We start from the raw sequence: 11,653 nt of genomic DNA on the forward strand, positions 1-11,653 counted from the left end.
TCTAGGGTTCTGCGTCTGCTGCTGTCTTTCTGGGTTTCTGCGACTGCTGCTGTCTTTCTGGGGTTCTGCGTCTACTGCTGTCTTTCTAGGGTTCTGCGTCTACTGCTGTCTTTCTAGGGTTCTGCGTCTGCTGCTGTCTTTCTGGGGTTCTGCGTCTACTGCTGTCTTTCTGGGGTTCTGCGTCTACTGCTGTCTTTCTGGGGTTCTGCGTCTACTGCTGTCTTTTTAGGGTTCTGCGTCTGCTGCTGTCTTTCTAGGGTTCTGCGTCTTTCTGGGTTTCTGCGACTGCTGCTGTCTTTCTGGGGTTCTGCGTCAACTGCTGTCTTTCTAGGGTTCTGCGTCTGCTGCTGTCTTTCTGGGTTTCTGCGACTGCTGCTGTCTTGCTGTCTTTCTGGGGTTCTGCGTCTACTGCTGTCTTTTTAGGGTTCTGCGTCTGCTGCTGTCTTTCTAGGGTTCTGCGTCTGCTGCTGTCTTTCTGGGTTTCTGCGACTGCTGCTGTCTTTCTGGGGTTCTGCGTCAACTGCTGTCTTTCTAGGGTTCTGCGTCTGCTGCTGTCTTTCTGGGTTTCTGCGACTGCTGCTGTCTTTCTGGGGTTCTGCGTCTACTGCTGTCTTTCTAGGGTTCTGCGTCTACTGCTGTCTTTCTGGGGTTCTGCGTCTGCTGCTGTCTTTCTGGGGTTCTGCGTCTGCTGCTGTCTTTCTGGGGTTCTGCGTCTGCTGCTGTCTTTCTGGGGTTCTGCGTCTGCTGCTGTCTTTCTGGGGTTCTGCGTCTGCTGCTGTCTTTTTGGGGTTCTGCGTCTGCTGCTGTCTTTCTGGTGTTCTGCGTCTGCTGCTGTCTTTCTAGGGTTCTGCGTCTGCTGCTGTCTTTCTGGGTTTCTGCGTCTGCTGCTGTCTTTCTGGTGTTCTGCGTCTGCTGCTGTCTTTCTAGGGTTCTGCGTCTGCTGCTGTCTTTCTGGGGTTCTGCATCTACTGCTGTCTTTCTGGGGTTCTGCGTCTGCTGCTGTCTTTCTGGGGGTCTGCGTCTGCTGCTGTCTTTCAGGGATCTGTCTTTCTGGGGTTCTGCATCTACTGCTGTCTTTCTGGGGTTCTGCGTCTACTGCTGTCTTTCTGGGGTTCTGCGTCTGCTGCTGTCTTTCTGGGGTTCTGCGTCTGCTGCTGTCTTTCTGGGGTTCTGCGTCTGCTGCTGTCTTTCTGGGGTTCTGCGTCTGCTGCTGTCTTTCTGGGGTTCTGCGTCTGCTGTTGTCTTTCTAGGGTTCTGCGTCTACTGCTGTCTTTCTAGGGTTCTGCGTCTACCTTTCTAGGGTTCTGCATCTACTACTGTCTTTCTAGGGTTCTGCGTCTACCTTTCTAGGGTTCTGCGTCTGCTGTCTTTCTAGGGTTCTGCGTCTGCCTTTCTAGGGTTCTGCGTCTACTGCTGTCTTTCTAGGGTTCTGCGTCTACTGCTGTCTTTCTAGGGTTCTGCGTCTGCTGTCTTTCTAGGGTTCTGTGTCTACTGCTGTCTTTCTAGGGTTCTGTGTCTGCTGTCTTTCTAGGGTTCTGCATCTACCTTTCTAGGGTTCTGCGTCTACTGCTGTCTTTCTAGGGTTCTGCGTCTGCTGTCTTTCTAGGGTTCTGTGTCTACTGCTGTCTTTCTAGGGTTCTGCGTCTACTGCTGTCTTTCTAGGGTTCTGTGTCTACTGCTGTCTTTCTAGGGTTCTGTGTCTACTGCTGTCTTTCTAGGGGTCGAGGGACAGTGAAACCTACAAGCAGACAAAACATGAGACACACTACGGGTGTGCGATACTGACAAAAAAAATATCCATATTTCTTGATATTTTCTGGGATTTTATCGACAACGATAATTAGATTAATCATTTTATGGGTATTTTTACCGTGATAAAGAGATTTTTTACCTATTTAAATGTACGCATCATATTTTGTGTCAAATCGTGGGCAATATCATACGGCTTTAATGAATTTACACAGAATGTTTCATGCAGCTCATATGAATTATGTCCGAATTCACAGTATTCATCGGGCAAAAAGTAGCAGATCACGTACTACTTCTGAAGTGTTCATGCGATCGACACTTTACTATCACTGTATCTCTGTAAAAGCTGCTTTGAAACAATCTGTATTGTAAAAATCACTATATTAATAAAGGTGCCTTGAATTGACTATCCCATGATGCCATACTCAAGAAAGTGAGCTATTTTCATTGAGTTTCAGCCGATTCATTCAAACGGTAGGAACCAAGCATTTCAATGTCTTAATGAATGAGTCATTGAATCATTCAACAAGTCACTGTTAATGAGTGAGTGAGTGAGTGAGTGAGTGAGTCATTGAATCATTCAACAAGTCACTGTTAATGAGTGAGTGAGTCATTGAATCATTCAACAAGTCACTGTTAATGAGTGAGTGAGTGAGTCATTGAATCATTCAACAAGTCACTGTTAATGAGTGAGTGAGTGAGTGAGTGAGTCATTGAATCATTCAACAAGTCACTGTTAATGAGTGAGTGAGTCATTGAATCATTCAACAAGTCACTGTTAATGAGTGAGTGAGTGAGTCATTGAATCATTCAACAAGTCACTGTTAATGAGTGAGTGAATGAGTGAGTCATTGAATCATTCAACAAGTCACTGTTAATGAGTGAGTGAGTGAGTGAGTGAGTCATTGAATCATTCAACAAGTCACTGTTAATGAGTGAGTGAGTGAGTGAGTGAGTCATTGAATCATTCAACAAGTCACTGTTAATGAGTGAGTGAGTGAGTGAGTGAGTCATTGAATCATTCAACAAGTCACTGTTAATGAGTGAGTGAATGAGTGAGTCATTGAATCATTCAACAAGTCACTGTTAATGAGTGAGTGAGTGAGTGAGTGAGTGAGTGAGTGAGTGAGTCATTGAATCATTCAACAAGTCACTGTTAATGAGTGAGTGAGTGAGTGAGTGAGTCATTGAATCATTCAACAAGTCACTGTTAATGAGTGAGTGAGTCATTGAATCATTCAACAAGTCACTGTTAATGAGTGAGTGAGTGAGTCATTGAATCATTCAACAAGTCACTGTTAATGAGTGAGTGAGTGAGTGAGTCATTGAATCATTCAACAAGTCACTGTTAATGAGTGAGTGAGTCATTGAATCATTCAACAAGTCACTGTTAATGAGTGAGTGAGTGAGTCATTGAATCATTCAACAAGTCACTGTTAATGAGTGAGTGAGTGAGTGAGTGAGTCATTGAATCATTCAACAAGTCACTGTTAATGAGTGAGTGAGTGAGTCATTGAATCATTCAACAAGTCACTGTTAATGAGTGAGTGAGTGAGTCATTGAATCATTCAACAAGTCACTGTTAATGAGTGAGTGATTGAGTGAGTCATTGAATCATTCATTCAACTGACTCGTTCATTCAGTAAGGAGACACTGCTGAGTGTCGCTCAGAGACGTGAAACAGTCCTGGATCTTTGTCTCGATGGCGAAATGGACAATATTGTGTCTAAAATGTAAGTCACTTAATATTAACTTCTTTTTTATTGACCTGTTGCATAAAATCAACAAATCACGCTTGTAATCGTGCCGATATCTGGAGAAAGACGGCACTCTTCATGTGATATTGATTAACTACATTAAATGATATACATATAAAAGATATAGAGACGTATTTCTGCCCTTTATCTTGAATATTGAGGGCATTATAAATGCATTTTAATAGAGTAAGTTACGCAGTGCTCGATGCGCAGTGTATGTGTGCGCTCTCCAGGTGTGTTTTAGTGAAGTGCATGACATACTCGATAATGTCAGATCGCACATTGTTAAAAAGCAATCACGATATATATCGCACACCCCGACTACACACGAACACACACTCTTCCTCTAACCTTCAAACACAGGCTACGTCTGAAGCTCACTAGAGCTGAACGAAAGCTTGAACTCACGTCATCAAAGCTCCAGCGAACTCTCTTCACATCGAGTCCAGGTGAAAGGTCACATGAGCAGATGAAGTGAGCATTTCATATGAACACACACACACACACACACACACACACACACACTCTTCGCTCACCTCTCTCTCTCGGTCCGACTTGGAGAGACGCATCTGCCGAAGCATCTGCGATCTCTGCTCCATCATCAGAGTCCTCTCGTACGTGTACGCGCTGATGTCACTGTCGTGCTGAAAGACACACAACGACCTTTGACTCGCAAAAATCTCACATTATAACATGCTGACATTTTCAACTACAAAACAGGTTTTATTCAATATGTACATGTTTTGAAATTGGTTTATGTACTAATATATTTAAAATGTGTGAATCCAGGTTTTAATGTAGTTTATGTGTCTATTATGTGGTGTTATTAATCTGCTTTAAGACAAATCATGTGTAAATTCATAAGTTGACAGCATTGCTGAGTATTTCCTCCTTAAAACTGCAGTGAACCAAAGACAGTCTCAAACACACGCTTTGAAATCGCTGGTGTTTCTGACGTCACAAACTACCTTGTAACCAATCAGATCAACGTGTGATCGTCAACCAGTGGATCTCTGAGCTGAGTGATTAAAGATGAGTTTTAAGGGATACAATTACTGACCTACAGGGAGACTTTAATACATACAAACTTGGATTTTATTGGTACGATAATAATGTGTATAAAGACACTTAGCGTTGGGAATCGAAAATTGATTCCAATTGTCAATTCCTGTGACGTTCGGCAGAGAGTTTATGTAATCAAAATACCAACATTATCCATTTAAAATATGTTACACTTTATTTTAAGGTGTCCGTGTTACAGTGCATTTATGAACTGAGTATTAATACATAACTACATGTACTTACTACAGGGTTAGAGTTAGAATTGGGGTTTGCTTTAGGTTATTTGCCTGTAATTATGCATAATTTACTGTTATTACTACAGTAACTACATGTGTAACAAGCACACGTTCGCAGAGCATGTCATGTGTGAACCTGTGAGAGTGCAGCAGAAGCGCTCACCATCTCCACGACCTCCACATAGGCGTCGATGCGCAGGTGGTACAGGAACGTGGCCAGGTCCTTCTTCATCTGGATGGAGTTGTCCTCCATCTGAGCCACGGTGAAGATGCGCATGGAGCACTTACGCCACACCTGACACAAACATCTGCATTTACTCCACATTCAACATCACATGAACATGAAGTCTTGTTTTCTGTGAAACTGACCAAAATTAACTGACTTTATGATTAAACTGGAACAAAAATCTGCCAAAATCCACTTCATTCAAAGGGAAGTTCTTCATTTAGCTTTTAGTTAAGGGTACTCTGTTTATTGAAGTGATGACTTATTCTTATTTGGTTTATTCTCCCTATGCAGTTGTGTGAGGGTGTGTGTCTGAGAGTGTGTAGTCATGGTATTGTAAAACAGGATATATATAGAAACACACACACACCTTGTGTTGTCTGAGCAGGAATGGCAGAAGCATCAGCATCCCTCCGTCATGCACGATCCACCACACGTCGATGAAGCCCTCGGTGCACGGCTCGCTGTTGCTCGGGAACAGAGAGATGTTCTTGGGCACCAGTAGAGCCAGATGAGCCGTCGTGGTGACGCGCACCGTGTCTAAACCAGGAGAGAGAGAGAGACTGAGAGAACTCCCTCACAAAACGCTTCCATAAAGACTCAGTCTCTCTAAGCCCCGCCTCTCTGAGAGCTGCTCTGCTGTGATTGGTCATTATCATATCTCAGCTCTTGATCACAGTGATGCGAACAGATACGATGGCGTGAGTTTCACCGTATCAATCTCATCAGTGGATTTGCTTTGTCAGCAGAAAACAGGGTCAATTTTGTTAATTAAAACCATTTAAAATATATTTTTGTTACTTGAAATAAAATGTGTCACACAACTATAATCAGACAACAATTATATATATCAATTATTATAGATATATAAATAATATCTGTGCCATTACATTTACACAAATCAGTTGATTTAACAGTCTAAATGGTAAGAATGAATAATTACAGTTCAGTAATATTAATGATGTAATGGCACTGACACTGAGGGGCTGTGTACACCTGGCCACTTCATGTGTTTTCTCAGATGGGATAGCTCTCTGATCGTGAAGAGACCAGGTGTTATGTCCTCCGAAACGCATTCGAGACGGATTTGAATCCGATCCCTCAAACCACTTCAGGAGGAGATCTGAGACGCATTCCAGACGACACTGGACAAGTGTAAATGCATCTGGTTGTTGAAACCACATACCGGTGTGTAAATTGTACTCCTCCCAAAAATGCTAAAAAATAAACGTGTGAGAGCGTGTTATAGGCTAGATAGCCAGATATGACGACGCTACTGCTACACGCATCACCGCAGATGAGAAGATGAGCATCGATTCATCAAGACAACGTGCAAACTATCGCAAATCAAAGTGAAAGTCAGTCGCAGACGCTTAACACACAATCATCATCATTAAAAGTAAAGAAACGAAATGATCTTACCAGGGCTGTTACTGCTCTCTCTTATTGCGGTCTTTGATTTTGAAATTTTAGCTGATGATCTATAAAATGCAGCTCATATCTGTTGCTTTCGGTGACGTGAACTCCATTAAATCTGCATATAGCGCGAGAATTGAAGATCGGGTTTAAATCCGTTTAGCAAAAACACATTTATGTGACCAGGTGTAAATGGAGTCGTTTTGATCAATCAGATAGCTCTCCGATCTGAGAAAACACATGAAGTGGCCAGGTGTAAACAGCCCCTGAATGACAGCAGAAATGTAGTCAAATTAGTTACATTTACATTTACATTTAGTCATTTAGCAGACGCCCTTATCCAAAGCGACTTACAAATTAGGACTAAGTTCAGCGAGTCATCATAAAGAGGCAAAAGCAACAACAACGCAGGAAGTGCTCAAAATACGAAGTTCTGGTATTATTCAGAGTAGCATAAGCCTGATAAGTGATGTTTCAAAGGGAAAGGATTATTTTTTTTTTTTTTTTTTTTTTTATAAGGTTAAGTGCTCACGGAAGAGATGGGTTTTCAGCTGTTTTTTGAATGTTGTCAGGGATTCTGCATTCCGGATGAGGGTGGGGAGAGCGTTCCACCAGCATGGAACTGTAAATGAGAATGTTCTGGAAAGTGATTTTGTGGCTTTCTGTGATGGAACCACGAGACGTCGCTCGTTGACCGATCGTAGGTGTCTGGTAGGGATGTAGACTCGTAGGAGTGAGTGAAAGTAGGAGGGAGCTGAGCCTGTGATAGTTCTGTAAGCAAGCGTCAGTGCCTTGAACTTGATGCGAGCAGCGAGAGGTAGCCAGTGCAGAGAGATGAACAGAGGAGTGACGTGGGCCCTCTTGGGCTCGTTGAAGACAAGACGAGCTGCAGCATTCTGGATCATCTGTAGGGGTTTGGTCGCACATGCTGGAAGTCCAGCCAGACTCCCTCCCTTCCTCATGACTGAGGAACTTTGCCACATTAACACTGTTATTTCACTGGTTATTACATTGAAGCTGCTTCTGTATTATATAAAGCGCTGTGGAACTATTTTTATAGTGTCTTTATGTTTGTTTAACAACTCAGTGGCTCCGGTTTACATGCAGATAATCCGCAAGATCGACGGCTCGATCGCACTGAAAAGCCTAAAGGATTTCTAAAGGATCATGTGATAGACTGGAGTAATGATCCTGAAAATTCAGCTTTGCATCACAGAAATAAATGATCATTTAAAGTATAATAAATTGAAAACCAATTATTTTACATTTTAATAATATATCACAATATTACTTTTTTTTCCTGTATTTTTGATCAAATAAATGCAGGCTTGATGAGCAGAAATGTAAGTTCCCGAGGCGTGTACAGGTGTGATGGGAACACACTCACTGATGAAGGTCTTCCAGCTCTGCGGGTCTTCGCTCTGCCTCCAGGCGAGTGGCCAGCCCATGACCACAGTGTTGTGCCTCATGCCACCCAACCCGCTGGACTGGATCATGTGACTGATGCCCTCGCGGGGCTTCTGGGCCACGATGCAGTGGACGAACCCCTTGACTCGCTCCTTCTCCATCAGATGCCGGAGAGTCTGAGAGGAACAGAGAGACGCTTCAGGAAGAGGGACTCCTGGAATAGTTTCACAACACACATCATTTCAAAGCAGAGGCGACTGTCTAAGTTATGCATTTCAGAAATGTACATATACATGTATCAATGTAGTAAATTTAATGTCAATTAATTTGGGTCACACAACCCCAAACACAGGATAAAGATCAGTCTTGTGTTTCAGGCTCTCCTAGAACAGGTTTTCCTGCTTGAATGTTGATTATTTTCCTCATATTCTCCATTGTTGCGGCTCCTCTCTTCCCAGTCTGTCAGCAACGCTCTGTTTACTTCCTGTCTCTATGAAGCCCCTCCCTCTGAAAAGCACACTGTGCTCTGATTGGTCGGCTGGAGCAGTGTGTTGTGATTGGTCGAGCACTTCGAGTGTGTTTGGGAAATGTCCCGCCCCTTACCATAACCGCCAGTTTAACACACTACTAACTAACTCAACCAGGCCCTGCCCCTTTATTCTGCATATGAATTATTATAATGAGCACTATTGTGACGTGTTCGTTCCCAGAAGAAACTCAAGATACAATGGAGGCGTTTCAGGAGTTCAGAAACAGTGGGAAAAAGCAGTATAGGTCCTCTGTGAGATTCGTTCACATATGTTCCCGTGAACAAACCTGCTCCGCCGCCAGAGCCTCGCCGTAGGTCTGCAGGAAGTTCCCCGGGATGACGGTTCCCACGATGGTCAGGCCTTTCCCTGCTTTCAGCTGAGACGCGAACGTCAGCAGACGTGGAGATTTGACGTGAGCGTCTTCATCGAGCTTCAGCAACACCAGCAGCTGCGGCCTGAGCCAGACACACAGACACACATATCATGAGGGAAACATGTTCATTTAGTTTCAGGACGTCTCATTTCACACCATTAAAATGCATATTTATGATATAGCATCCGCCATTATGCTGAATTCTGCACGTGTCTGTCTTTATGAGTCATTGAATCACTCTTTAAACTGTCTTTATGAGTCATTGAATCACTCTTTAAACTGTCTTTATGAGTCACTGAATCACTCTTTAAACTGTCTTTATGAGTCATTGAATCACTCTTTAAACTGTCTTTATGAGTCACTGAATCACTCTTTAAACTGTCTTTATGAGTCATTGAATCACTCTTTAAACTGTCTTTATGAGTCACTGAATCACTCTTTAAACTGTCTTTATGAGTCATTGAATCACTCTTTAAACTGTCTTTATGAGTCACTGAATCACTCTTTAAACTGTCTTTATGAGTCATTGAATCACTCTTTAAACTGTCTTTATGAGTCATTGAATCACTCTTTAAACTGTCTTTATGAGTCACTGAATCACTCTTTAAACTGTCTTTATGAGTCATTGAATCACTCTTTAAACTGTCTTTATGAGTCATTGAATCACTCTTTAAACTGGCTTTATGAGTCACTGAATCACTCTTTAAACTGGCTTTATGAGTCACTGAATCATTCTTTAAACTGTCTTTATGAGTCACTGAATCATTCTTTAAACTGTCTTTATGAGTCACTGAATCATTCTTTAAACTGTCTTTATGAGTCACTGAATCATTCTTTAAACTGTCTTTATGAGTCACTGAATCATTCTTTAAACTGTCTTTATGAGTCACTGAATCATTCTTTAATCATCCTGAGTAGCTGCAGATCACGATAGGCTCTCGGAACATGAACTGTTAAACCCTGTATCTGCTTATGCCTAAATAAAAAAAAATGAGTCTCTTTATGAGTCACTGAATCATTCTTTAAACTGTCTTTATGAGTCACTGAATCATTCTTTAAACTGTCTTTATGAGTCACTGAATGAGTCACTGATTTGTTCAAAACGCAGATTCATTCAGTAATGAAGCACCACTATCTGTTGCTCAACAGTCCTACTGTGGCTTTATGTGGAATTATTGGTTGAAATATCCAACAAAATGTATCTGTGTGTGTATCTGTGTGTGTGTGTGTGTGTACCTCCAGTTTTTGGTGTGTGGCGGTCCTTCCTCGAGCCGGAGCAGAGCGAAGCGAGCCGCGCTGAGAGACAGACCTCTGATGCCGTCGCCCCACTCTTTCTCTGCTCTGAACACACACACAATCACAATCACACACACACACACACACACAATCACACACACACACACACACACACACACACACACACACACACACACACACACACAATCACACACACACACACACACACACACACACATCTTGATGCTAAAGGTCAGTGAACACATCAGTTATCTAGGTTTGGGAACAGAGTCAGAGATTTTACTGCGATTAACAAATCATTTCCCCAAACTTTATTAGTTCTTATAAACTGGCTGTTGTCAAGTCAAGAGGAGATCTAAGACTCCCTGCGGTTTCACACACACACACACACACACACACACACACACACACACACACACACACACACACACACACACACACACACTCACACTCAGACAATCACACTCAGACAATCACAACCACACACTCACACACATACACTCACGCTCACACAAACACACACACTCACACTCACACTCACACAATCACAACCTCACAACCACACACTCACACACACACACACACACACTCTTGCACACTCCCAAAAACACACTCACACTCAGACAATCACAACCACACACTCACACACACACTCTCACACTCTCACACTCACAAACACACTCACGTACCCGTGGTACTCGATGTATTTGTAGATCATTCCGGCTATCACCATGGCAACAATAGCGTAGTACCATGACGATATGAACATGAGAGCCAGACAGATCACCATCCCTAGAAACGACAACGTCCTGAGGGCGACAGGAAATGACATCAGCAGATGCCTGCGGAGTGTGTGTATGATGACATGAGTGTGTGTGTGTCGCACCAGTGGTAGTATGAGAATCGCGGTCTCCAGTTGGGCGTTCTGAGCAGCGTCTGCAGAGCGCAGGCCAGGTTCACGAACAGATAACACATCAGGAAAAACCTGCCGACACACACATCAAATCAATGACAAATAATTACAATATATTACAATATTACTTTGAGTACCATCAGGGCATTGTGTTGAAGACACATACCAAGTTTCGTAACGATACACAAATTCGTTAGTAAAACCATTTTACGGCAAAATTCAAAATGGCCGACACCCAAAATGGCCGATATGGGGAAATTGGGTATCATTCAACTCGGAATGTTTCACCGAATCTAAAGAGACCAGTTTCGTGATTTATGGCCAAACCGTTCAGTAGTTATACGCAAAAATAGCTATTTTCGTATCTCCTGACCACTAGGTGGCGCTGTGCCAAAACTGTGCAGGCAGCCTCAGGTCATGGTTGTCATAACACACACCAAGTTTGATCAGAATACATTAAAGCGTTGCAGAGATATAGCCTCAAGTTCATTTTGGCGCGCTCTTCGTCGAATTCGTTCATACGTTAATTGAGAACAGTTTGACGAACAAACTTGAATTCCATAACTTTTTGTCTGAAGATGATCTGGTTCAGTTTTCATGAATAATAATAATAATAATAGGGTGCAATCGAATTGACTGGAGCCAAATCAGAGGAAAACAGTTTGTTTCTAGCCCTTAAACATTATTAGCATAAACGCGAGTGCAAATTTGCACAGTAGGTGGCGCT

The 11,653-nt window shown here is 42.7% G+C and overlaps 1 protein-coding gene across 3 annotated transcripts in view; it reads right to left on the reverse strand.

Annotated features, from left to right (window-relative positions):
* slc12a6 (solute carrier family 12 member 6) overlaps positions 1-11,653 on the reverse strand; it is a 44,543-nt gene that overhangs the window by 4,796 nt on the left and 28,094 nt on the right. For all 3 annotated transcript variants that reach the window (XM_082161572.1, XM_082161570.1, XM_082161571.1), the window contains exons 15-22: positions 10,900-10,998; positions 10,703-10,822; positions 9,993-10,097; positions 8,670-8,838; positions 7,834-8,029; positions 5,401-5,570; positions 4,968-5,099; positions 4,043-4,150 (exon numbers count right to left, since the gene is read on the reverse strand). In XM_082161572.1, coding sequence (XP_082017698.1) covers positions 4,043-4,150; positions 4,968-5,099; positions 5,401-5,570; positions 7,834-8,029; positions 8,670-8,838; positions 9,993-10,097; positions 10,703-10,822; positions 10,900-10,998 — 1,099 coding nt within the window. The remainder of the gene's footprint in view (positions 1-4,042; positions 4,151-4,967; positions 5,100-5,400; positions 5,571-7,833; positions 8,030-8,669; positions 8,839-9,992; positions 10,098-10,702; positions 10,823-10,899; positions 10,999-11,653) is intronic.

Source organism: Leuciscus leuciscus (assembly GCF_965113295.1).
Source record: "Leuciscus leuciscus genome assembly, chromosome: 2".
In the NCBI taxonomy this organism is placed as follows: Eukaryota; Metazoa; Chordata; class Actinopteri; order Cypriniformes; family Leuciscidae; genus Leuciscus; species Leuciscus leuciscus.